General features: G+C 42.9%; 1 protein-coding gene and 1 long non-coding RNA gene across 2 annotated transcripts in view; one reads left to right on the forward strand and one right to left on the reverse strand.

The window, feature by feature from the left end:
- LOC120028331 overlaps positions 1 to 5858 on the forward strand; it is a 28421-nt gene extending 22563 nt beyond the window's left edge. The window contains exons 9-13 of the long non-coding RNA XR_005473428.1: positions 1513 to 1648; positions 1776 to 2548; positions 2718 to 2805; positions 3228 to 3346; positions 4033 to 5858. This is a non-coding gene — a long non-coding RNA (uncharacterized LOC120028331). The remainder of the gene's footprint in view (positions 1 to 1512; positions 1649 to 1775; positions 2549 to 2717; positions 2806 to 3227; positions 3347 to 4032) is intronic.
- Positions 5859 to 8536: 2678 nt separating this feature from the next.
- On the reverse strand, positions 8537 to 16901 carry LOC120029035 (galactosylgalactosylxylosylprotein 3-beta-glucuronosyltransferase 1). The gene is made up of 4 exons (XM_038974328.1): positions 16778 to 16901; positions 14709 to 15220; positions 11536 to 11832; positions 8537 to 8632 (listed from the first exon to the last, which is right to left on the reverse strand). The coding sequence occupies exons 1-4, from the start codon at positions 16887 to 16889 to the stop codon at positions 8546 to 8548; spliced, it is 1008 nt and encodes a 335-aa protein (XP_038830256.1). The 5' UTR covers positions 16890 to 16901; the 3' UTR covers positions 8537 to 8545.
- Between the last annotated feature and the right edge of the window lie 9692 nt (positions 16902 to 26593).

Genomic DNA, 26593 nt, shown 5'->3' on the forward strand with positions numbered 1-26593 from the left:
CATTCCCATGTGTAACTCTGTGTTGTTTTTGTCGCACTGCTTTGCTTTATCTTGGCCAGGTCACAGTTGGCCTACCTGGATAAATAAAGGTGGGGGAAAAAAACCTGAGTCAGTACTTTGTAGATGCAGTTTTGGTGGCGATTACAGCTTTGAGTCGTCTTTGGTATGTCAGTATCAGCTTTGTACACATCTGGATTTGGGGATTTTCTCCAATTCTTCCTTGCAGAGTTTCTCAAGCTCTGTTACGTGCGATCGGGAGTGGTGTGAACAGCAATCTTCAAGTCTTTCCACAGATTTTCAATGGGATTCAATTCTGGGCTTTGGCTGGGCCACTCAAGGACTTTCACATTCTTGTTCTGAAGCCATTCCAGCGTTGCTTTAACTGTATGTTTGGGGTCATTGTCCTGTTGGAATGTAAATCTTTGCCCCAGTTTAAGGTTGTTTACACTCTGAAACAGGTTCTCATCAAGGATGTGCCTGTGTTTGGCTCCATTCATTGTTCCCTCTGCCCTTACCAGTCTCCCAGTCCCTGCCGCTGAAAAGCATCCCCATAGAATGATGCTGCCACCACGGTGCTTCACGGTAGGGATAAGTTAGACGGGTGATGAGCTGTACCTGGTTTTCTCCACACATAGCGCTTTGCATTCAGGTCAAAGAGTAACATTTTTGTCTCATCAGACCATATAATCTTTTGCCTTATGCTCTGAGTATTTCACGTGCCTATTTGAAAACTCCAGGCTTGCTGTCATGTGCCTTTTTCTCAGGAGTGGCTTCCGTCTGGCCACTCTCCCATAAAGCCCAGATTTTTAAAGTGCTGTAGAGACTGTTGTCCTTCTGGCAGGTTCTTCCATCTCAGCCAAGGAACTCTGTAGTTCTGTCAGAGTGTTCATTTGGTTCTTGGTCACCTCCCTGACCAAGGTCCTTCTTGCTCGGTTGCTCAGTTTGGTCAGACGGCCAGCTCTAGGCAGAGTCTGGGTAGTTCCATATTTTTCCATTTCCCAATGATGGACACCACTGTGCTCTTAGAAACTTTCAACACTCTAGAAATTGTTTTATACCCTCCCCCAGATATATGCCTCATCACATAGATCGGAGATCTACGGACAGTTCCTTGAACTTCATGGTATCTTATATAGACAGGTGTGTTTATTTCTAAATCATGTCCAAACAATTGAGTTGGCCACAGGTGGAATCCAATCAACTTGTAGGAAATTGGATGCACCGGAGCTCAATTTGGAGTGTCATAGCAAAGGGGTGTGAATACTTGAGATATTTCTGTATTTCAATTAAATTTGCAACAATTTCCAAAAATTATGTTTTCACTTTGTCATTATGGGGTATTGTGTGTAGATGGGTAAGAAAATCCATTTTGAATTCAGCCTTTAAGATAACAGAATGTGGAATAAGTCAAGGGGTATGAATGCTTTCTGAAGTCACTGTATCATGTAATGTATACTCATGTCAAATTAGAAAGAATGTTGTTGTTGTTTTGTCCTGCTGTAACCCTTGAAGTCAAAAAGCAGTCAACATGGAGAACCTTCCTGTCAACAATAGCAATGGTCAGTCCTATGACTACACTTGATATGAGACCACCATCAGCAGTGGAGACCTTCTGAACTCCAGGAACAATGTTAAAGACAGAGCCCTGGTGAGTACAGACACACAGCTACATGATATGATGTAATTATGTCATGATATTAGAAAATGTCAAGTACCCTATGATGCACACACTGTCAGTAAATTATTTCTACTAATAAACTTGTCTTGTCTTCTAGGTGTTTGTGGACTAACTCTTTGTTGGAGTTCTGGACTATAAGATGCTGGAGTTTGCACTGCCTGATGGGAAGGTGTAGTGATAGTGTGTTTCGGGCGACAGGTAGCCTAGCGGTTATAGTGTTGGGCCAGTAACCGAAAGGTTGCTGGTTTCGAATACCTGAGCTGACAAGGTGAAAAATCTGATGTGCCCTTGAGCAAGGCAATTATTCCTAATTTGCTCAAGGGGCACCATACTACTATGGCTGTCTCTGTAAAACAACACATTTCACTGCAGCTATCCGGTGTATGTGACAATAACCCATTATTTTATTCTATTCAGTCTATAGGTGTGCTGCTGAGCTGCTTTCTAAACTGGCTAGTTTATATTCAACACCGTGATAGAGGTGAAAGCTTCTGGTGATGCTGATCAATGAGTGTGTTACTAAGGTGCCAGGATTAAGCCAACAAAGTTTTCAGACAAATGTTGTTCTAACAAAGAAGAATCGTAATCACTAACTTTGCACCTGCCTGTTATTGGAAAACAAGTCCATGCTGTCCTATAGCACAGCAGCAGATTGGACTTGATCAATTATTATCTTCAGTTCAACTGAAAGCCACATTTCCTCTACTGTCTCTAGTTAGTCTACTTTGCATTGTGGACTGTAGATAGTACGTCCAATTGTTTCCACATATTTCATGTACTTTCCATTGAAGGGGGAGAGGACATTGAGTTTACATGTGGAGAACTCTGGGAGAGTGAACTGTGGTAAACTCCTAGATGAACAGCGTAAAGGTAATTCGATAGTTTTACCTACTGTTTCTGGGTCAGTGATAGCCTTGTGGTAGTATAACTAGACACATCTATTGGTAAATCCTTTCAGAATAGGTGCTCAAAAGCAGCTAATTAACCACAATGTAGAAAATCAAAGACCGCCTTATTTCAGCCTTGGCTTATTTTTCAGGTCTTGTCGGAGACATTGAGTTGAACAATAACCCGCTATGAGGCTTTATCATTCATAGTCTGGGTATGAAGCCTGGCTTTGTAAATAGGTTTGTACTGATCATGAACATCTTTCAATTTCCGTCCCCATGTTTATTTGTTCTGTTCTGAGTCTGTCATTGCTCCTGCCTAGCTCGGATTCTGTTGATTATCTTCTTGGTTCTCGCTGAGCGTAGAATTACAATGCCAGATTGCAGAAAAAACAGATTTTTCATGTGGTTTCCCACTACCATGTTAAAAACCCATTATAATCAGCTGGGAAATTAGCGCTGTCTTGAAAATGCCTGCCCACTAAGAACAACACTACATCAGAAGATCAGAAGTGGAATTAAACCATTTATATATCCACGACTGAAGTCATGCCATTGTACACTCTCACAAATGATCTCGTTATATTAATAAATATAATGAGGAATCATATTAGTCAGTGATTTCCTGTGTTATAATAGGGTGATCTCCTCCCATGTTTCAGACTGAGTGCAGCAAGCCAGTGGAACTCTGTCTCCCAGAGGCCTTCCTTCCTTCCCAGGGTTCTTACAGGGCATGCTGTATGTGGGTGGCCATCCCAGAGACACGTTCATCAGACTGCCTGTGAGTAAAGCAGCCCAACAGGGTCTGTGCTTATGAAAGAGAGCCCCACCTGTCCATACTTTTTATTGATGTGTAGTATAGTAGGCCTATCTCTGGTTTATTGATAGCTAGTGTAGTAGGCATATCACACATGAGACCAACATAGTGATGAAAGATAGTCCTAGAGAAACTTTAAACTCTGACAAGCTGACCAGACCGCTCACGCACGAGCTAATTTTGTCCACCCACACGCAGGTTGAAATATCAAAACAAACTCTGAACCAACCTTATTCATTTGGGGACAGGTTGAAAAGCATTAAACATTGGCAATTTAGCTGGCTATTTTGCTGTTGCTAGCTAATTTATATCCTGGTATATAAACATTGATGTTATTTTACCTGAAATGCACAGGGTTCTCTACTCCGACAATTATTCCACAGATACAAGGGTAAACCGAGTTCGTTGCTAGTAATCTCTCCTCCTTCAGGCTTCTTCTTCTTCTGTGGACTTTATATGGCAGTTGACAAACAACTTTAAGGTGCATTACCAGAACCAGCTGGATTAGAATGTGGACCTCAGTTCATCTTTCAATCATGCTCCTAAAAACCAATGAGGAGATGGGAGAGGCGGGACTTGCAGTTCATCAAGCGTTACAAATAGAACCAAGTTCTATTTTAGCCACTGATTACAGTGAATTCCATTCATAGGGCTGGAGTAAAGGAGTGGTCTTTATCAACGGGCAGAATCTGTGACGCCACTGGTCCATCGGTCCCCAGCAAACCCTCTACCTCCCTGGACCTTGGCTTAACTGAGGAAACAATCAGATACTGATGCCGTAACTGATACTGCCTTTCTGTCTAACTAGTTCCCTGGAAAAACACCCTACACAGGAGTTCACTCAGATGCCTCTGTTAGGAACATCAAGGGTCAATAGTTTTTATATACAGCTACAGCGGCTGGGCCACCCCGTGGGTTTGATGATATTGAACTTGGCAGTGCTTTGCGGGAATAGTCCTCAGGCGACTTCTCTTCCCTCTGAACGTGTTGGTTCCACGCCTCGGCTGTATTGACCTCTGCTGTGTTTCAAAGCCTTTTGTTGATCTCAGGTCATTGTGTTTGAGGAGCTAGAAGCTGATGGTAAAATCCAATTCGCCAGCAAGCCTGACCTTGGAATGACTGTTGACGTATAGTGAGGATGGCCTAGTGGAATGGAGGTATGGTTAGGAGTTCCATCCTCTCACATTTTCACACACTGCCTGCCATCAGGGACCTAGCTAGATAGCTACTCAGAATCGATGCACATCACTGCACATGGCATTTATTTCCTGTGGGGAAGCCCCACCCTCTGAATGATCCAGACTAATAAAGCATCCTACTAGAGCTTGTAAATTTAACTGTGCCTTCATTATATATGATGGGCAACTGCAGTATCTGTACAGCAATATCTGTTTTGTACTTGTTGTTTGTGCATTACCATTCCATATGTGTATTGTGAGAATTGTGTCAGAGATACTAATTTGGAGATTTCAGGTATTTTAATGTATAGGTGTTTGTCCGGATTCAAGGACACATCTACTTGACATTGTATTTCTTTGAATGGACAATTAAAACAAATACACAGATTGTTCTTTTGAGATTAACCGGTGACGTGTGATGGTGAATTAAACTGAACCATCAGTGCAGTGGATACTCTCAAATACAAAGACATTTGTCAAGTACTTCACTTTTCAGTTGTTTATTTTTCTTGATAAATGCCATATGGTATCTCTGAGATGGAGTCTTGAGGAGAAATGAACAACCTTTAGAGTTACATGCAGAAGAAGTGATTCACACAAGGATGGAAGATGACTGTGGATCAAAGTAGGTAAAGGAAGGGGCGGAAATAGTGATTTGCCCTAAGAAAGCATTTAGGGCCTTGTATGAACCATCACCTTTGTTACATTATGTATGTACCACTACGAAGCTAAACACTGGATAAGGCTGTTCCATTACATTAAAGCCGTGTCTGATGGTCAGAACAGTATCGCTCGTTGATCCAACTGTGAGAGTGTGAGAAAGCCAGAGATGGAAGGAGAAGTTTGAGTTTTGTACCATCAGAGTACTACAGCTAACTTATGATTATTTATGTGATTACAACAGTGTAGGAGCAAGCTCCATTAAATATCCAAGAGTTGAAATTGCACTTTCATTATGTATAACTCATGTCTTAGTGTTTTCTGGGTTCATCTCTGCAGGGCTCTCTAGACAGGCCCAAACATTTTTCCTAAAATCACATTAATGAACACAATCAATTCTAAGAAAGGTAATTGAAAATGAAGGCTATTGATGGCAATTGAAGTCAGAGCAATACAGAATTAATGGTAAATAATGAAATGTTGTGTCTCAGTTGTTTGGTGTTGCCCACAAACTTAAATGTAACCTCAGAGCTTGTCTGTGTGTGGTTTCTGAACCTCAGTGGCTGAGAGGCAGCGATGAAAAAAGGGGGTGGGGGCAAACATGGACAAATAAATGTTCAATTATAATTCAATTTGACAAGAGGACATTCATACTTCAAATAAATACATAAATAAATATATTAATTTAGATTTTCGCATAAATAGACAGACTTCACTTGACATTTTGAATGGAAACAGATCAGAAGACATTGATTCTTTCCTAATGATCTTAATGGTACTGCTGTGCAATCCAAAGCCTAAAGATGAGGTCAACATGAACGTTAACAGCCACACACATTGTTTGATCTCAAAACATTCGGTTTGACTTCTTTAATGAAACAATACTATTGAATAGAAATGATCAGAAATGACATGTTGGTATGTCCACTTGACCTGATGGGGGAGCATATTTTTGTGGGGAGCCATATCCGATGGGGGAACAGTAACTGATGGGAAAAGCGTATTTGATCTCATACTACTTTGGATAAGTTAATAGGCCATAACTATCCTGGTCATTGATCTTCCTTTTTCATAGTTTGCCATTAGTGTCTTCCGCTACATTTGAGGTAAAACTGAAGGATCCATGAAGAAATTGAAACAGACATGAAACCTTAATACTGTAGCTGAAGGTGTAGCTGAGCATGACACCGATTCAATTGTGCTTGTCATTAAGTTTTGCCTGCTATTGCCAAGAATTGTCACAAAACTAACTTCAACCCGTATATGGTACAGTTTTGTAAGGGCAAAAAACTAGGATCGAGCATTCATGGATAGAATGGTGTTGCAGACTGGGGTTCTAGCATGGGGTATCTTCCTAGTAGTTGTCCAAAGCAGAGGATCTTCTTCTAGTTTTCATGTTTTTTAATATTTGATTTGCCTTCTTACTTGCCTACAGTTCATAGACGCATTAATGAATGACGGATGTTTCTTGGAAACATTTTAGCATGATTCTGTCTACCTCTGATGAAACTGTGGTTAAGTATTCAGCAACATTTCTACACTGCACTGGGCTTATAGATGTAGCGCAAATATCTAACTTACGTAGGCAATACGCACTGTGAACCTGGATACTTATGCAGATTTTACAGTATATCTCGACTTGTACTGTCAGTGCCTTTAGCTTGGATAATGTCAAATGCTTTATTTTGTCCTACTCTACTAGTTAGCTACTGTGGTTATATAAACCAGCATACTATATGGCCATCTGCCAAAGTGCTCATCATTGGGTAATGTGAATACTGTAACATGGTTACAACGTTAGGTTTAACCCAACTTGGTGATGTGCCGTTATACTGTCCATGTCATGTGATGGAAAAACAGGAGAGAACATGTGCTATGCCAGTGGTCATACAGTGAGGTGTTATTGGCAATGCCTAAGTAAATTCTTAGTTTTGATTTTTACATTTATATAAATACAGTTGTTACATTTTATCTAAGAGGACCGTACTATGAGTCCTCTAATTGTTCCTGTGTTAAATTAGTATGTACACGTTTTGCCACTTAGGAACACAGTCACTGGTGCTTTTAAGTGTTAAATTAAGTTTTGGGACGTTGACTTGTAATATTGTGTGCCTCCCAAGCATTAGGAGCCCATCTTGATGTCACTTATTTCAAGTGAATAGCTTCAGTACACACTGAATGACCTGTCTGAGAATGACACTGAAAATGGATGGTGCCACATCTGTAGCTTTCAAAATGGAGACAAGAGTCAAGTCAATAGTATTGAACTAGCAAGAAAATGTATGTAAACACCAAAAACAAACAAATTAAATAAAAGCAGACAGTTTTAGTTATACAAAAATGACATTCCTTCCCTATTTGAACTTTCAGTGTTTGCTGAAAGTAGAATTGATCTTCTGAGAGATGACTTGTTCGGATTCTCCAGTATTGTTCGGTCTGAGGACGTGGAGGACATTTCAGTACATGTCTATTAAAGGTGTCCAGGGGCTCAGTGTTCAATCAGATCCTCCAGTCTCTTACAGACCCTACTAAGATCTCAGGATCTCATCCCCTGCCCTGTAGATCCACGTCTATAGAAGGAAAGACAATGGATATCTCATTAGCCTGTTCAGACCAGTAATGTTCCATCTCATTGGCTGCCTAACTCCCTCTCTCCCTGCAATGTTTGTGTTGTGCTGTCTCGTGTTAGGACACTACAGACGCAGTATGGTACCATGCAGGTTCCGAGAGCATCGATCTTCCGTTGATCCTTAATGACTCAGCTCTCACCGTCTGCTTGATGTTGGTGCTGCTAGCAACATTTAACCTGATAAATATTGCCATCTTGAACTAATCTGTGCTTTAATATGATACATTTGTACTGTTTTAATCCCAATATTAAAAGTGTTTAGTTTCAGTCAAGGGGATTAGGATTTTGCCCCCGAGGCAGTCTTTTCTGAGATGATTAAGACATGAACACTGTTTGCACTGGGCGATGGCCTCTTTTTCTTCTCAGGGTCCATATTAGACAACCACCTGGAACAGAGAGTAGGGACTCAATTATGAATGTGTGTAATTTCTCAGTGAGTCAATTTGCAGTACAGATCAATTGGATGTAATAACGCTTACAGTTATTGGTGACCTTCTTAGCCCAAAAATGTGGGTGTCTTTAAAAGCAATGGATAAGTCAAACAATATCCCGAAATGTGCTTATCATTGGGACGCTTACCATTTTCCTGTTCGCCAGAGGTCCTAAAAATATATATTTTTTATAAATGAGTAAAATAAGTCTGAGATGTGACCTCATTTGAATAATTTCTCTCTACCATTGCCCGAGGAGACAACGTCAAATCTCCACGTTGGGGTCTGTAAATCCTTTTTTCCCCTCATTTACAAGGACAGGTTTTTCCGTCCTAGTGTGCCAAACGAGAATCTGTAGAGAAATATCAGAGAAAAGAATCAGCATCAGGCAGCACTCTCACGATCAAACACACACCCATTCACTCCTCCTCTCTCCTGATCCCATTCACTCCTCCTCTCTCCTGATCCCATTCACTCCTCCTCTCTCCTGATCCCATTCACTCCTCCTCTCTCCTGATCCCATTCACTCCTCCTCTCTCCTGATCCCATTCACTCCTCCTCTCTCCTGATCCCATTCACCCCTCCTCTCTCCTCTCTCCTCTTCGCATGGGCTGCGGTGATGTTCTTCTACTCCCATATATAGCAACAAGAGCAGTACAGATTGTACAATAGGAAACCTATATGTAAGAATGTACTCCGGCGTGTCAGCTCAACATTATATGATAGGGAATAGAGTGCCCCCTTTTTGGCTCTTTGTAAAGTGATGCAGCTCAGTTCTTTTGGGTGCGTCACGTACCGGTAACTATAGCCCCAATGAAGCCTTTGGAGTGGGATGAATTGGCCCTGGAAAATGGACACACATCCAGGAGATTGATGGTGGAAAAGAATCGACGTGTAGAGCTAATTTTCTTCCCCTCAGTTTCTGAGTAGCCCTACCTTTCATCTCCTCCACTTCAGTAATGAATTATGCATGAGGTGTGTTTGAGCTGCCTCCACCAGAAGCCAACTCCCACTTTACCCAGGTGTAGATGAGGTTAATAGTCACACTGGCATCTGAAGAGGTAGATTATAAGGAGGAGAGGTGCCGGAGCACGGCTCATCCCCCATCCCTCTCCCTGTGCTCATCTGGGCTGAATGCATGCTAGGATGCCCCCCGCTCCACCCTTCATCTACTCCCCTCCAGGAGTCCTGAATATAATCAGGCTGAATATCCCGTCCTGTGAGTGTGAGTGGTGGTGGGCTAAGGCCCCTGTCCGACTCCTCTCTGCCCAGGGAGAGGCTTAGCGGCTGGGTCTGGGGCCAGGGCCAGACAGAGAACAGCCAGGCCGGAGATGAAGTGGGTTTGAAACACTACACTGTGCCCTGAAGCCTTTTACAATCACACCCACTATGTGTGGGGAGCCTGCCAGTGACCTAATGGATCCGAGGACGTTTTCAGCACCTGGTTATATACAGTGGGGAGAACAAGTATTTGATACACTGCCGATTTTGCAGGTTTTCCTACTTACAAAGCATGTAGAGGTCTGTAATTTTTTATCATAGGTACACTTCAACTGTGAGAGACGGAATCCAGAAAATCACATTGTATGATTTTTAAGTAATTAATTTGCATTTTATTGCATGACATAAGTATTTGTTCATCTACCAACCAGTAAGAATTCCGGCTCTCACAGACCTGTTAGTTTTTCTTTAAGAAGCCCTCCTGTTCTCCACTCATTACCTGTATTAACTGCACCTGTTTGAACTCGTTACCTGTATAAAAGACACCTGTCCACACACTCAATCAAACAGACTCCCACCTCTCCACAATGGCCAAGACCAGAGAGCTGTGTAAGGACATCAGGGTTAAAATTGTAGACCTGCACAAGGCTGGGATGGGCTACAGGACAATAGGCAAGCAGCTTGGTGAGAAGGCAAAAACTGTTGGCGCAATTATTAGAAAATGGAAGAAGTTCAAGATGACGGTCAATCACCCTCGGTCTGGGGCTCCATGCAAGATCTCACCTCGTGGGGCATCAATGATCATGAGGAAGGTGAGGGATCAGCCCAGAACTACACGGCAGGACCTGGTCAATGACCCGAAGAGAGCTGGGACCACAGTCTCAAAGAAAACCATTAGTAACACACTACGCTGTCATGGATTAAAATCCTGCAGCGCACGCAAGGTCCCCCTGCTCAAGCCAGCGCATGTCCAGGCCCGTCTGAAGTTTGCCAATGACCATCTGGATGATCCAGAGGAGGAATGGGAGAAGGTCATGTGGTCTGATGAGACAAAAATAGAGCTTTTTGGCCTAAACTCCACTCGCTGTGTTTGGAGGAAGAAGAAGGATGAGTACAACCCCAAAAACACCATCCCAACCGTGAAGCATGGAGGTGGAAACATCATTCTTTGGGGATGCTTTTCTGCAAAGGGGACAGGATGACTGCACCGTATTGAGGGAAGGATGGATGGGGCCATGTATCGCGAGATTTTGGCCAACAACCTCCTTCCCTCAGTAAGAGCATTGAAGATGGGTCGTGGCTGGGTCTTCCAGCATGACAACGACCCGAAACACACAGCCAGGGCAACTAAGGAGTGGCTCCGTAAGAAGCATCTCAAGGTCCTGGAGTGGCCTAGCCAGTCTCCAGACCTGAACCCAATAGAAAATCTTTGGAGGGAGCTGAAAGTCCGTATTGCCCAGCGACAGCCCCGAAACCTGAAGGATCTGGAGAAGATCTGTATGGAGGAGTGGGCCAAAATCCCTGCTGCAGTGTGTGCAAACCTGGTCAAGAACTACAGAAAATGTATGATCTCTGTAATTGCAAACAAAGGTTTCTGTACCAAATATTAAGTTCTGCTTTTCTGATGTATCAAATACTTATGTCATGCAATAAAATGCAAATTAATTACTTAAAAATCATACAATGTGATTTTCTGGATTTTTTTTCCCGATTCCGTCTCTCACAATTGAAGTGTACCTATGATAAAAAATTACAGACCTCTACATGCTTTGTAAGTAGGAAAACCTGCAAAATCGGCAGTGTATCAAATACTTGTTCTCCCCACTGTATATAAAGTTGTTTTGGAGAGAGTGAACTTGCCACTGCCTCTGCAGTAAGGTTGGATCCACCAGAGGATCATCAGAGTATGGATTTCTCATTTGCCTGACATTATATAAATTACCAATAGATAAAATGAGGATATTCTGGTGTAAAATTACAGAGTATAACATGTAAAAAGAAAGCATCTGTTTTGCTCTATCTGCTGTGCATTACCTTAGTGCAATTAGCAGCTTTGGGCTCCAGGTCATTGAGTGTGACCAGCTCTCGGAGCAGGCTGCTCTCCTGGTAGCCTCCCTTCACTCCCCGCAGCTTGAAGTAGGCCTGGGGCTTGAAGAGGATGAGCCGCAGGTTGATGGCGAAGCCTGCCATGTCGATGGCAAAGGGCCGGTGAGGGTCGAATACAGTCTTCCAGCCGTACACCTTGCCCGCTGCGTTGACCTTGGGCGACTCGTAGCGCAGACCACCAACGAAGGCCACGGGCCATACAGATACCTTCCTTGTTGACCTCATCTGGATGGAGAAGAAGAGAGGACAGAGAAAGTTAAGCATATTTGCGCTGTTTGTATTTTTAATTAACAGGATCAGTGTATCAGTGTCTATACAAGATGTGCCAACAAAGCAAAATACATTCATTATAGTTTTCATTGCAAACAATGATACAAATAGAGTCAGAGAAGCTAAAATGTAGAATGTGTATGTTGCATGTATCACAGGAGCCTTGCAGGGCCACCGTGATGGACCCAGCCTAAGAAGAGTAAACATGGACAGAGCTAAGTGGGTTTGAGGACCAGGGCCATTATACAGAGTGGATTGGGAGTAGAAGAGCAGGTTGGTTGAGGAGATGCTTGAAAGGTGCCGAGCCTCTTCCGTTCCTCAGAGGCTCAGGTTTGTCCTTTAATCTTCCAGCATCAAACGATCTCCCGGCAGCCCGCTCTTTGTCGACTGTGTTTCTGCACCACTGGCAGCGAGAGAGTCATGAAAGGAAGTTTTCTAATGAGGGGTGAACTGTAGAGTAATGTATCCACACTCAATGCAGTAGAAATAATAGTGGTGCTGGTGTTCTGTTGTAGAAGTGCTTTTTAAATGAGGTGTGCAGTGGAGAGAGGAGGTGTGTGGTGGGTGGGTGGGTGGGACAACACTGTGGAAACAGGTCTCTCCCTGTGTGTGTCCCAGTATTCTAGCCGTATCTAATGATAACCCATCAGCCCAGCGGATCAGAGAGGAGACGTGTCTGTGTGAAGTTTGGAAACACATCTGGGCCACCAAGAACAGGACTCTGCCAGGCTAGCCACCCAGATAATATTTCACATAATTGTGTGTTAGGGATGACATCACCTTCTCTCAAGGGTCATGTGTGATTTCTGATAATTAGAAAACGGACCTTTATCACTAGTTTAGATCATGCATCTTTCCTATGAGTGAAATGGCTGTTTTCCTCAAGGGTTTGGTTCTTGAATGAAACTGTCTCAGGCATCATCAGGGGCGTTGCCCCTCTCCCTCCATGCTACAATGTGAAAATGAATGTTTCCAAGGCTGCCACTAATGGGAATCAGTGCTAAAACGGCACCCAGTCTCTCCTCAGTTTAGAGCTGAGCTGATGGAAATGCCACAAAGTGCTACCCCATTTTTGTGTATTTTAAGTGTTTCTGCTAAGTTTCCTCTTGTCTCTCTCTCTTTCTTTCTCTCTCTCTGTCTGTGTGTGTGTAAACTCTTTCCTTTACTGGGGCGATGTGAGTGATGGGGAGGCCCACAGAGACAGCTTGCCTATGTTCTTGAAGTCTGAGCACAACAAAGGAAACTAATCCCAAACTTTAAAGGGAGACGGTAGACATCGAGGTGTATTAATCAATCTGGAGCACAGGAGAGGGTGACGAGATGAGGATCTGTACTGGTTCACAGAAGCTCTAAAGTGAGTTGTCATCAGAAATAGGCTGATACTGCTTGCGGGTGATTATACTGCTATAGGTTGATTATCTGTCTTTAATACATGGAATTGATGGCTTAGTTCAACTCCTAAACGGTGCCCCATTTTCATCAGTACACCCAATGATGCCTAAACCAGAAGCAATATCATATTTACCTTTTAAATCAAATACTTATGATCTAAAAAAAGTATTCAATTTAGGTGATATTCTTAGTGATCTGGTTCACAATGTTGAATGTGGATGCTGAAGAAGAAGGCTAGATATGATAAAAGGCAGGTGCTGCCGGTAAGTATTCCTTGTGGCTTTGGAAAGGCAACATAAGCATTTTTTTTATGAAAGCTTAATAATTAATGCACCCCTTTACTGTGATTTAGTTTAACTATGGCAGATGCATATTTCATGAGCTATTTTAATTTTCACAATTTACAGCAGAGTCTCTGCCCATGTCTCTCAACATGGAATGTTTCCCCATGGTCTGGTTTGCTCTGGGTAAGAGCATCTGCTTAATGTTATGTAATGGTGCAATACCAGAAGGTTAGGTTGGCCATTACAGTTCCTTGCTGTACGTATTTTATTCAGCTGTTGTATTTGTAACCCGTGTTTCCATATTGAATTACTGCCAAGTCTGGGCAAGAGTTCATGACAATGAATGATTTAATTTGTAAAATGTTTCATATTTCAAATGTCAGGTCAAGCTGAACAAGTTGGCATCTTTCCAGTCAGGTTAATTCATGTCCAGATCATAACAACATGCAATCTCTTGGATGGATGTCTACTTTAAACCCCTTCACATGTAGCTGTTTTCTGCCTTGTCTCCAAAGCCATCCCCTCCATGACTTACACCTGTTACCGATATTTACTGCTCTGTCAGTTGGGTCTGAGTGGTTTCTCACTGACTCTCTCTATCGGTCAGCCCAAAGGCAGCTAGCTCAAGCTCAGCCCTTTAGGTCGTTACTCTCCCCTATAAAGAGTGCTGGTGCTGGGTGTAAGTGATGGAGGGCTACTAGGGAGAGGGAGAGCACTCTACCTTTCCCTGGAAATCAGGCAATGACAGGCCCATCGATACAGAGCAAATCATTTACAACCTGCCCCGTTCACACTAACAAGACCTGAGGCTAGTGCCCCAGGGCCCAACAGCATCCATTCAAGCCAAGCCAATGTATCTTGAGTCAAAATGGATGGCCTGAGGCACTAATTACCAAGTTCAAACTTATCCTTGGACCACTGTTGTTGGTAATGGGAATCAAAATACTTCAGGCAATAACCACAACATATTACTACTAGGAGTAGGAGTTGCCATCATTCAATGTGGAAAAATGGTTCCAAATAAAAATAAATGTGATTAATTCTTAAATTATTTGCTGTAAACTCCCCACTACCATTGTGTTCAGTGTTACTAAAGGGAATATAGTGGACCAGACGTAGCAATGAGATGCCACTGAGCCCCAGGCCTGGACTGACCTCCTCAAACAGCTCCAGGCTATAGGTGTTGTCGTCATCAGCGAAGTAGACAATGCCCGCCTGGCTGCTGTTGGAGTTGAAGGTCTCTCTGAGCCAGCGCAACGCCAGGTTCCTCTGCATGGTGCCCCGGGGTATCCTGGGGTCCCGTGTGTCCCCACGCAGCTTATAGTTCCTGGGAGTCTCCACGTTCAGGTGGGTGTAGTTGAGGCCCGTTTCCCTGAGCATGCGTGTGACCAGCGGGGTCCTTCTCTGAGAGTCCTCCACCAGGATCCAATGCAGGTTGGCCACATGGAGGAAGGTGTTGGCCAGCCGCGTCAGCTCTGCCTTCTGGACCGGGCGGCTGTAGGTTGGGGTGATGATGTGGATGGTGGGCAGCACGTCGGACCATGGTGGCGGCCGTGTGTACACGTACTCCGTCCTCACCACCTCAACTATGTCCTTATCAGAGGAGCAGTACTCCTTAGAGTCGCTGGCCTGGCCCGCCTCCCTCCGCCCTCCGTCGGCTCCGTCATCTGCAGGGGAACAGAAAGACATATAACGCATTAGCACGCCCCGGGGGAGGGGTTTCCCACTGTATAATCTCAAGTGGCACAATCCAAGAGGCAAGTACCTGAGAGTCAGTGCTGATGTACTGCAAGCCTCTCTGGTATGATAAAGATCTCTTTTACTAGGTGGTGACAGGCAGCAAAGAGTGAAAGCAGGCAGCGTGACGTGAGCGGACAACATGGCTACAGTTTGGTTAGGGCAGCGGCTCCCCTGGCTGCCCCTACTCATTCAGCTATAACAGCCATGGCAGGGACAGGGCCTAATCCAGTAGTGGAGCTATGATTTTGTGGCTTCCCATAGCTCTCTATGATGGATCTAATATCATTATTGGATCATTAACGTAGTTCATTTTTCATTTCTCCACATTGTTCCATAGTTCATGGCAGTCTTTATCAGTGCTCAGTTAGAGAGGAGGTTCTCACCTCAGACAGAAACATGATATTTCTACATCACACAGCAGATTCACACAATCTCCTGAGGGCCAGATGTTCTGCGGTGGCTGACAGAAAGCATTCTGGCAAACCCCTGCTACTCTTAAGACAAAACAAAGGAACGGCTCCAGTTGATTTGTGGAGACCTGCCAATTTTACATCTTACATTTCACCTTGATGCCAAATGAAAGGAGGCAAAGAACGCTATTGATTTACGGTCACCTTAAAGGCACAGTGAAGTCAAAAATGTGATTTACCTGTGTTTTATGTATATTTCCACATTGAGGATGGAATAATTAGGCACCTCACTCAGACCACTCCCAGACAGTCCTAGCTAAATTCTTGATTGAGAAATTGCTGTTTGCTAAGAAGCTATTTTTGTTTCTTTTTGACCATTTTAATTGAAAACAATCACAGTGCTGTGATATTGAGATAAAAACGAACAGATGCATTGGGCCTATTAATATGGTTCTGTTCACTAGACAGAGTACTGTACTTGACATATCAGACTGTTCCTTTATTACGGTCACTTGGGGTCACATTTATGGAGAAGGGGGTTCATAATGTGAGTGTGTGATAGCGTCTCAGGCTTGTGAACAGTATGTGGGAGCCACATAAACACCAACTCAGGAGATTCTATAAAGCCTGCCTGAAAGCTATTAGGGAGCAGTGATTATTATGATTATTACTATTTCAGATGCTGATTAAAGGGCATTAGAAATTAATCTAGTCTCCTCTTGATTTGAAAAGCCTTCTACAGTTTAACTGCTAAATATATTAGCTGAAGACCATATGCTGCGTGTAAATTAGCTTTACTCCAAGCACAAGCTGCGGATGGGACTGTGCGAATCAAAGGACACTTACCAAGAAGTTCATTTTGGATAGCCTTAACTGACAATTGACCTATATTACGATCTGATGATGCACACCACCACATAGGGATCTGTAACAGACCCTGTGGAAGCCATGTGTTGTACTGTATGTACTGTACCATGATGTTCTGTGACTGGGCATGTGATTGAATTGGATTGTATAACTTGGCTATTGAATGCAACAGAGGACATATGAGAAAGTGGAGGATTGAGTATGTACCCTTGCGGATGGCGAGCAGCGGAGCGATTGCACTTTGGTGCCAAACGGTGATGAGCAGAGTCCACGGTAACACTATCAACACGATGGCAAGAATGTCTCTTCTCTTCGGCATCTCCAGGATTGGTTTTATGTCTCGTCATTACCTGCCAGGAGAGAGGAGGAGCGACAAACATGTCAATAAGGGCCGCTAGCTAAATGATCCACTCTACAAGATGTGGTGGCTTGGCTGAGAGAACCACTAACTTATTTTACCATGAGGAAGGGGACAGTCTTTTAGCACAGCAACATAATACCACGTTAATTCTATTAATCTTCCAGGCGTAAAAATACTCAATTTATACACATCCTGTCAGGCAAAAGAGTTCATTTCCAAAGTGTGAATGCATCTGATGAGACATAAGCCCCATAAAAGCCTTCCACTGATAAAGAAATGGGGCAAGAAGAGTTTTAAGCAGTTTTCTCCTGCCTCAGTGGAGAGTAGACAGGGAAGTCCTCAGTGGAAATTGCCATTGTGCTGCCTGAGTATCTAAAACTGTATACAGCAGTGGAGGCTGCTAAAGAGAGGACGGCTCATAATAATGGCTGGAATGGAGTAAATGGAATGGCATCAAACACATGGAAACCACGTGTTTGATGTATTTGATACAATTCCACTAATTCCGCTGCTCCAGCAATTACCACGAGCCCATCCTCCCCAATTAAGGTGCCACCCGACTCCTGTGGTATACAGACAGGCACTATCTGGAACAAATAATTTAATAATTTTTGCATATGCACATTTCATTGCTTTGGAATATCAGTGTTTGATTAGACTGATGGATCAATGTGTTTGTGCTGTGGAAGGAATCTATGCGGTGAGACTAATATGGTATTTTGCACTCATTAAAACCTGTCATAAACAGGCCTATGGCCATATTACAACAATGGCTATAATGTATTGTGCTAAACATGTTGATGATTATGGTAAATTACTATGATTCCTCACCCACAGTTAGAACTGGATCATGGCACCATCAGTGATGCAATGGTGCAGCTGGAGGAGCCAGGCCCGCACAGCAGCAGCACGTCGAGCAGAGTGGTGTGATCATCCACGACATCTCAGCCAGCCATGCCTCCTCATACAGCCAGGAAACACCACCCTGAGACCTGGATGGAAGACAACTGGCCAGGGCTTAGTCACCGCATGACGTCATCCGTCAGTCACGTTATAGGAAGACATGACATCAGTCACATTAGGATGCCATTCAGACCAACTCTAGGCATCAATAACTGTACTGAAGTATCTGACAAGGTTGCCAATCAATCTACCTCAGCTGCATGTGCATCCACAATGTAATATCCCTGTCTCAACCATCACAGAACTACTGTTCAAGAGCAGGCGCAGCAGAGGACTATAGTACATAACTCCAATCAGGGCTTACGTCATTCTCCACTTGGCAAAAATTGGTTGAATGAACGTTGTTTCCATGTCATTTCAACCCAAAGAATCGACGTGATGACATTGAGTCAACATGGAAAACGTATTGGATTTGTAAAAAGTCATCAACTAAAAGGGCATTTTAACCTAAATCCAATGAAATGGTGACATTTTTTTATTGATTTCATGTTGAATTCAGGTTACTTGACAAATCAATCAAATGTAAATCAAAACTAAACATTGAACTGATGTCTGTGCCCAGTGGGTCCTGTTTACAGGAGGTATATGTGGCAGTGACAGGTTGTTTCTATTTCTCCCTAAGATGTGGAGACTGGGAGAAATGCATACAGCCTTGTCACTTGCTAAGAGTCTGGTGCTGTGGATGGAGAATGGTGATGTTATGAAACCATTAGCATCCTATCTCATCCAAAATCATGGGAATGAATGAATGACAAATGAATGAATGAATGCCATGGAACGCTAAACTGAGTCAGGTTGTCTGTGTAGGCTGCAGCTCAAATATTGGTCGGCTGCAGATGCGACTGGGTGTATATATTTAGACGTTTGTGATGGAAGATCAAATGAACTGCAAAGATGTTTTTTTTTTTAGAGAACAGCAGGGGCCCAGTCTTATTGAGGCATAGTATGAATGCAAATTGCCTCTGACCTGGTAATTTGGTAGGGAGGGTATATGGTAGGGTGTGTATATGTTTGGTAGGGAGTGTATATGGTAGGGTGTGTATATGGTAGGGGGTGTATATATTTGGTAGGGAGTGTATATGGTAGGGGTGTATATGTTTGGTAGGGAGTGTATATGGTAGGGGTGTATATGGTAGGGGGTGTATTTGGTAGGGAGTGTGCTTGGTAGGGTGTGTATATGCTTGGTAGGGGGTGTATATGCTTGGTAGGGGGTGTATATGCTTGGTAGGGGGTGTATATGCATGGTAGGTGGTGTATATGCTTTGAAGGTGGTGTATATACTTGGTAGGGGGTGTATATGCTTGGTGGGGGTGTATATGCTTGGTAGGGGGTGTATATGCTTGGTAGGGGGTGTATGCTTTGTAGGTGGTGTATATCCTTGGTAGGGGGTGTATATACTTGGTAGGGGGTGTATATACTTGGTAGGGGATGTTTATGCTTGGTACGGGATGTATATGCTTGGTAGGGTGTTTGTATTGTAGGGGTTGTATATGCTTGGTAGGGTGTGTGTATTGTAGGGGTTGTATATTCTTCGTAGGGAGTAAATATGGTAGGGGTGTATTTGGTAGGGAGTGTGCTTGGTAGGGAGTGTCCTTGGTAGGGAGTGTGTATGGTAGTGAGTGTATATGGTAGGAAGTGTATATGGTAGGGGGTGTATATGCTTGGTAGGGGGTGTATATGCTTGGTAGGGGGTGTATGTACCTGGTAGGAGGTGTGTATATGCTTGGTGTGTATGCTTATGGTAGGGAGTGTATATGGTAGTGAGTGTATATGGTAGAGGGTGTGCTTTGTAGGGTGTGTATATGGTAGGAAGTGTATATGGTAGGTGGTGTACATACTTGTTAGGGGCTGTATATACTTGGTAGGGGGTGTATATGCTTGGTGAGGGGGGGGGGGGTGTATATGCTTGGTGGGGGTGGTAATGCTTGGCAGGGGGTGTATATGCTTGGTAGGGGGTGTATATGCATGGTAGTGAGTGTTTATGGCAGGGTGTGTATATGCTTGGTAGAGGGTGTGTATGCTTGGTAGAGGGTGTGTATGCTTGGTAGGGGGTGTATATGCATGGTAGTGAGTGTTTATGGCAGGGGGTGTATATGCTTGGTAGGGGGTGTATGTGCTTGGTAGAGGGTGTATATGCTTGGTAGAGGGTGTGTATGCTTGGTAGAGGGTGTGTATGCTTGGTAGAGGGTGTATATGGTTGGTAGGGGGGGTATATGGTTGGTAGGGGGTGTATATGCTTGTTAGGGGGTGCATATGCCTGGTAGGGGTGTATTTTCTTGGTAGGGGGTGTATATGCTTGGTAGTGAGTGTTTCTGGTAAGGTGTGTATATGCTTGGTAGGGTGTGTATATGCTTGGTAGGGGGTGTATGTGCTTGGTAGGGGGTGTGTATATGCTTGGTATGGGGTGTGTATGCTTGGTAGGGGGTGTATATGCTTAATGGGGGTGTTTATGCTTGGTGGGGGTGTATATGCTTGGTAGGGGGTGTATATGCATGGCAGGTGGTGTATATGCATGGTAGGTGATGTATATACTTGGTAGGGGGTGTATATGCTTGGTAGGGGGTGTATATGCTGGGTGGGAGGTGTATATGCTTGGTGGGGGTGTATATGCTTGGTAGGGGGTGTATATGCTTGGTATTTGATGTTTATGCTTGGTACGGGATGTATATGCTTGGTAGGGTGTGTGTATTGTAGGGGTTGTATATGCTTGGTAGGGTGTGTGTGTTGTAGGGGTTGTATATGCTTCGTAGGGAGTAAATATGGTAGGGGGTGTATTTGATAGGGAGTGTGCTTGGTAGGGAGTGTCCTTGGTAGGGAGTGTATATGGTAGTGAGTGTATATGATAGAGTGTGTGCTTTGTAGGGGGTGTAAATGCTTGGTAGGGTGTGTATATGGTAGGGAGTGTATATGGTAGGGTGTGTATATGCTTGATAGGGAGTGTATATGCTTGGTAGGGGGTGTATATGCTTGGTAGGGGGTTTATATGCTTCGTAGGGGGTGTATATGCTTGGTAGGTTAATGTATATGCTTGGTAGGTGTCTATATGCTTGGTAGGGGTGTATATGCTTGGTAGGGGTGTATATGCTTGGTAGGGGTGTATATGCTTGGTAGAGGGTGTATATGCTTGGTAGAGGGTATATATGCTTGGTGGAGGGTGTACATGCTTGGTAGAGGGTGCATGTGCCTTGTAGGGAGTGTATGTGCTTGGTGGGGTGTGTATGTGCTTGGTAGGGGGTGCATGTTCTTAGTGGGGCGTGTATGTGCTTGGTGGGAGGTGTATATGGTAGGGAGTGTTTATGGTAGGGAGTGTTTATGGTAGGGAATGTATATGGTAGGGAGTGTATATGCTTGGTAGGGTGTATATATGCTTGATAGGGTGTGTATATGGTAGGGTGTGTATATGCTTGGTAGAAGGTGTATATGGTATGGGGTGTGTATGCTTGATAGGGAGTGTATATGGTAGGGTGTGTATATGCTTGGTAGGGGTGTGTATATGCTTGGTAGGGGGTGTGTATATGCTTGGTAGGGGTGTATATGCTTAGTAGGGGGTGTTTATGGTAGGGGGTGTATATGCTTGGTTGGATGTGCTCGATGTGCACAAGATTTCTAACCAATCTCTCCTCAAATTGAAGAATGTCTTCTGAGAATTCAGACCAATCAGATTGAAGGATGACAATCATGAACACTATTTTGAATGGACTGACTAGAAGTGGAACCGATGGATAATACTTCAATGTATTGAAGAAAGAGAAAAAGATCCGTGCTTGCTGCTATTGTCACTGAATCCATGCTCACAAAACACAGTGATGTAGGGTATATGTTTCTCAATGGGAGAGCTGCAAGAACACCTTCCCTTTCCACAGTTCAACACATTGTGATGAACCAGAATAAGATGAACACAACCTGGACATTGTACAACACAACAAGTTGTCAACGTTTCACTCCATTTTTTCTTTTTCAAAAAGAACTAGAAAACAGATGCATCCTGACAGCCTTCATCTTCTCTCTACAGTCTTATGTTATACATCTTAATTGAATATGATGAAGCTATGGTCTTAATCATCAAGAAATCCTTAGAAAAATCATGTCAGAACATTCCCAAATTCCCATCTGTTGATATGAGAAACGTGAAGACTGGATTCTAATCTCGGCATGTCTCTCAATGCCAATTTCTGAGCTCAATACCAGGAAGACTGAATGGTAGTCCCAGCTCAATACCAGGAAGACTGAATGGTAGTCCCAGCTCAATACCAGGTAGACTGAATGGTAGTCCCAGCTCAATACCAGGAAGACTGAATGGTAGTCCCAGCTCAATACCAGGAAGACTGAATGGTAGTCCCAGCTCAATACCAGGAAGACTGAATGGTAGTCCCAGCTCAATACCAGGAAGACTGAATGGTAGTCCCAGCTCAATACCAGGTAGACTGGTCGTCCCAGTTTAATACCAGGTAGACTAAATAGTAGTCCCAGCTCAATACCAGGCAGACTAAATAGTAGTCCCAGCTCAATACCAGGCATACTAAATAGTAGTCTTACATATCGTTCTCTTCTCTCACCCCTTTTACACTTTCATATAGACAGGAGACATGGATGTCACAATATACCACAAGATTGTTATCATTAAACAGTCACCACTAGGTCACCTCTGGTCAGTACCCTGCCCTGAACCTATGTGTTGTGATAATTGCATTGTGTGCTCTATAACCTGTTAATTCATATGCCTTTTGACCGTGCTAGATAAGCCTAAAGGCTGAGACAATGAGAAGACACAGTGGCAGAATAAATTCAACCACATCTTTGTTTCATCACAAAACCGGATAACAACCTCTGTCCAGTGAAGTCCACAAAGCATATTGAATGTACAGTAACAGACAGTTACATGACCTACAACATGGTCAAGCAAGGTTATGTTTCCGACATTATGTTTCAGACAAATAAACAACTACTGATTTAGAACCACGGAGAGTTACCACAAGTCGTAAACAAAACAGGAGCTGCCTCCACTATTCCAGCACATTTCAACATCATCAAATTACCTCTGCTTAGTCTTATACAGTGATAACTAAACGATACCAAAAACTATTTAGTCTGATCAACGTAAGCTAAATATGTTGTGGCTGTCCATGGATGGTTCTGATTTCTGTGTGTGTGTGTGTGTGTGTGTGTGTGTGTGCACTTTCGTGCAAGTAGAAAAACATCTTAACTCAACATACTTGTCGAGAAACAGCAATGCCATCCTGCTCTCTTTCATGTTGACAAAACAGTCTATCACTCTGTCATACAGTACACGCTTTTATTTTTTTGTTGTCCTAGGATACCTGGCTAAAATGCTTGCTCGCTAGCCTAACTTCCATTCATGGGCAACGTTAGCTAGTTAACATTAGCCTTCTGGGCCTACATCTAGCCACATATTGAACTTCCATCCTCTCAGGCCAGGGGCACAACAATGTATGAATTAATGGTTGGATCAGAATCGCCGTTATAATCATTGGCAGGTACGGAGATTTACGTTAAACCACAAGTCCAAATACCTATCCCCATCCATGGCTAATTTAGGAAAGGGACAATTCTGGCTAGCTAGCCACCAGATGACAACAACAACAACCAGATGCAACAATTCAAGTTTTTCTGTCAATGACGTATGCTTTCAATGGGATTTGATAGGAGTGACGCCAAATCAAAACTGGCTTCCTTTGAAACTTTTTTTTGGTGCGCCAGGACCATTCACAGTTGATCTTGCTCAGTTTAGCTCAATACTGATTGGCTAATTTTGTATACTTTTTTGTCAAGGGAGGCCAGATGCTCTCTGGCTTCCCTTTCCTTCAATGCCACGGGCGGCAACAATGTCATACTCGTTTGGACCAGACCGCATCAGATAGATGGGCTACACGTAGAAAGACAGAGGGGCGCTGTTTCGCTCGCTCGGATGCTTTCTCCTGTGAGATACATTCAGCCTCTTAAGAATTTAAGTAAAATTATGAAACACAGAGAGACGAAATATATATTTTTAGATTTTGTATTTTTTCTTTGCAATTTTTTTGGGGGAAGCCTGGCTTCCCTTTGCATCCATGAATACATGCCACTGGCATCAGACTGTTAAACAGTCATCACTAGCCGGCCTCCGCCCAGTACCCTACCCTGAACCTCAGACACTGCCACTGTCACGATCGTGTGGAGGAGAGACGGACCAAAACGCAGCATGTGGAAAATAAGCCATCTTCCTTTTATTATTGAAGAAGGCAAAACGAAACAAAACACTTACAAACTAACAAAACAACAAACGACCGTGAAGCTAATAAACGTAGTGCACGCACACACACACAGGCTACAAACGTTCAGACATAGACAATTCCCCACAACAAACTAAAGCCTATGGCTACCCTAAATATGGCTCCCAATCAGAGACAACAGAAACCAGCTGTCTCTAATTGGGAACCCATTCAGGCAACCATAGACTTTCCTAGACAACTACACACAACATAGACACTGCTAGACAACTATACTAAACATAAACCCAACTACTCTAAATAAACCCCCTAAACCTTACAATCACCCTGGACACTACAAAACCCACATAAATTACCCATGTCACACCCTGACCTAACTAAAATAATAAAGAAAACAAAGAATACTAAGGCCAGGGCGTGACAGCCACTAGCTGACTACCACCTGGTACTCTACCCTACACCTTTGAGACCGCTGCCCTATGTACATAGTCATGTAACACTGGTCACTCACATTTTTTACATGCTGTTTTACCCACTTTGAATGTACAGTATATACTGTATTGTAGTCATGGCTCATCCTATGTAACTACTGCTATACACACCTTTTCTATTCACATACTGTCTATACAAATCATTCTCAACATATATATTAATTATATTTTGGATTCAGGCCCGGAAGCAAATTTCATGCAATTCTATCCGTTTTGCTATGGGGTTTTGTACTGTGTTTTTATGTAGTGTGCTCAACATAGCTCATTCTAATATTTCTACTACTGTTCATTGCATTTTAGTTACACTGTTTATACACACTACATATTTATTTATATACTGGATTCTTGACATAGCTTACTCTAATATATCTACTGCGTACATATCATTCCTAGTATATCTTGTGTAGATTCATCCGGTGTACGTACATATAGATTGCATTTGGATTACTGTTACAGTGCTATTTGGGTTGATAATTAGATATGTTTCGACATTTCTTGTTGATCTTTAATTTTTTTTTTTTTTTTTATTGATTATTGCGTACCTGTTTGGCATTTTACTGCATTGTTAGTAGCTAATAAGCATTATGTGACCAGTAAACTTTGATTTGATTTATATCCTAAATGGAACAGCACCCTTCCCTCCTTTCCCTCAATGACTAATTCTTACGTATCTGCAAGGACAGGGTAGATGAAACCATTATGGCAGACACTCCTGTTGCCTATTAGAGAGTTACTGTAGACTCCTGTTGCCTATTGGAGTGTTACTATAGACTCCTGTTGCCGATTGGAGGGTTACTAAAGGGGCAACATTCCATGTTCGTAATCGAGCCTGCCTCAGACTTGAGATCCCGTTGGCTCCCATCTGCTCATATTTCTGGGATACCAATAATAATACCATATTTTCCTAGCCACTTCACCAGGGCATCATTTTGATGTAGAGACTACAGTTGGAGTCAGTTGGAGAGCCACAGAGGAGGTATTATTATGTCCTTGTCTGTCCAATCATTCACTCCTACTTATTAATTTATTGGTCTCCTACCAAATGGCCAGGCTTTGGAACAGTTTTCAATGACGTATTGGGGACTTTCTAATAGAGGGGCTGCAATAGGTCATTATCGATGTTCCTGTCACAGACCAAAAAAGTACTTCGCCTGCAGGTGTCATTAAATGTTAATTCTGGATTTGTGAAGTATTGATTCACACGGCCTTAATTGCTTTTGAAATGACCAAGAATGGACAGCCTGGCTGAGTGGTTTCTACAGTCTCTACTTTTCATTGTGTTCTCTATTGTGCTTGTATTGGATTCAGAGAAGAAGACAGAAGTAATACAGCTATAGAAAACCAAGATGGGCCATATACTGTATGAAAAATAGATACAATTTCTGTAAATAATAGGTTCCATAATTCAAGGACGAGCATAGTTTTCTGTGTGTGTGTGTGTCCATTAATGTGGTCATGTGGGTGCACATACAGTACTAGCATGAGGGTTTGTGTTATAACTTAATCTAGGCACTCCATACAAAGAAATACTGTAACATAATGAGCTACAGTAATATAAGGAACAGAAGCACACCAAGTTCTATTTGCCTTCTGTTTACTGTACATACAGTTGAAGTCGGAAGTTTACATATACCTTAGCCAAATACATTTAAACTCAGTTTTTCACAATTCCTGACATTTAATCCTAGTAAAAATTCCCTGTTTTAGGTCAGTTAGGATCACCACTTTATTTTAAGAATGTGAAATGTCAGAATAATAGTAGAGAGAATGATTTATTTCAGCTTTTATTTCTTTCATCACATTCCCAGTGGGTCAGAAGTTTACATACACTCAATTAGTATTTGGTAGCATTGCCTTTAAATTGTTTAACTTGGGTCAAACCAAAGCCTTCCACAAGCTTTCCACAATAAGTTGGGTGAATTTTGGCCCATTCCTCCTGACAGAGCTGGTAAAACTGAGTCAGGTTTGTAGGCCTCCTTGC

The sequence above is a fragment of the Salvelinus namaycush genome, chromosome 34 (assembly GCF_016432855.1).
Source record: "Salvelinus namaycush isolate Seneca chromosome 34, SaNama_1.0, whole genome shotgun sequence".
NCBI lineage: Eukaryota > Metazoa > Chordata > Actinopteri > Salmoniformes > Salmonidae > Salvelinus > Salvelinus namaycush.

Bases quoted from the DNA above. Each gene is read 5' to 3' on its own strand.
- LOC120029035 (XM_038974328.1), bottom strand. From the start codon at position 16,889: ATGCCGAAGAGAAGAGACATTCTTGCCATCGTGTTGATAGTGTTACCG. The intron at 15,221-16,777 runs GTACATACTCAA...GTTCCCCTGCAG, and splicing joins GCTGCTCGCCATCCGCAAGG to ATGACGGAGCCGACGGAGGG. The intron at 8,633-11,535 runs GTAATGCACAGC...ATTTCTCTACAG, and splicing joins AAGCTGCTAATTGCACTAAG to ATTCTCGTTTGGCACACTAG.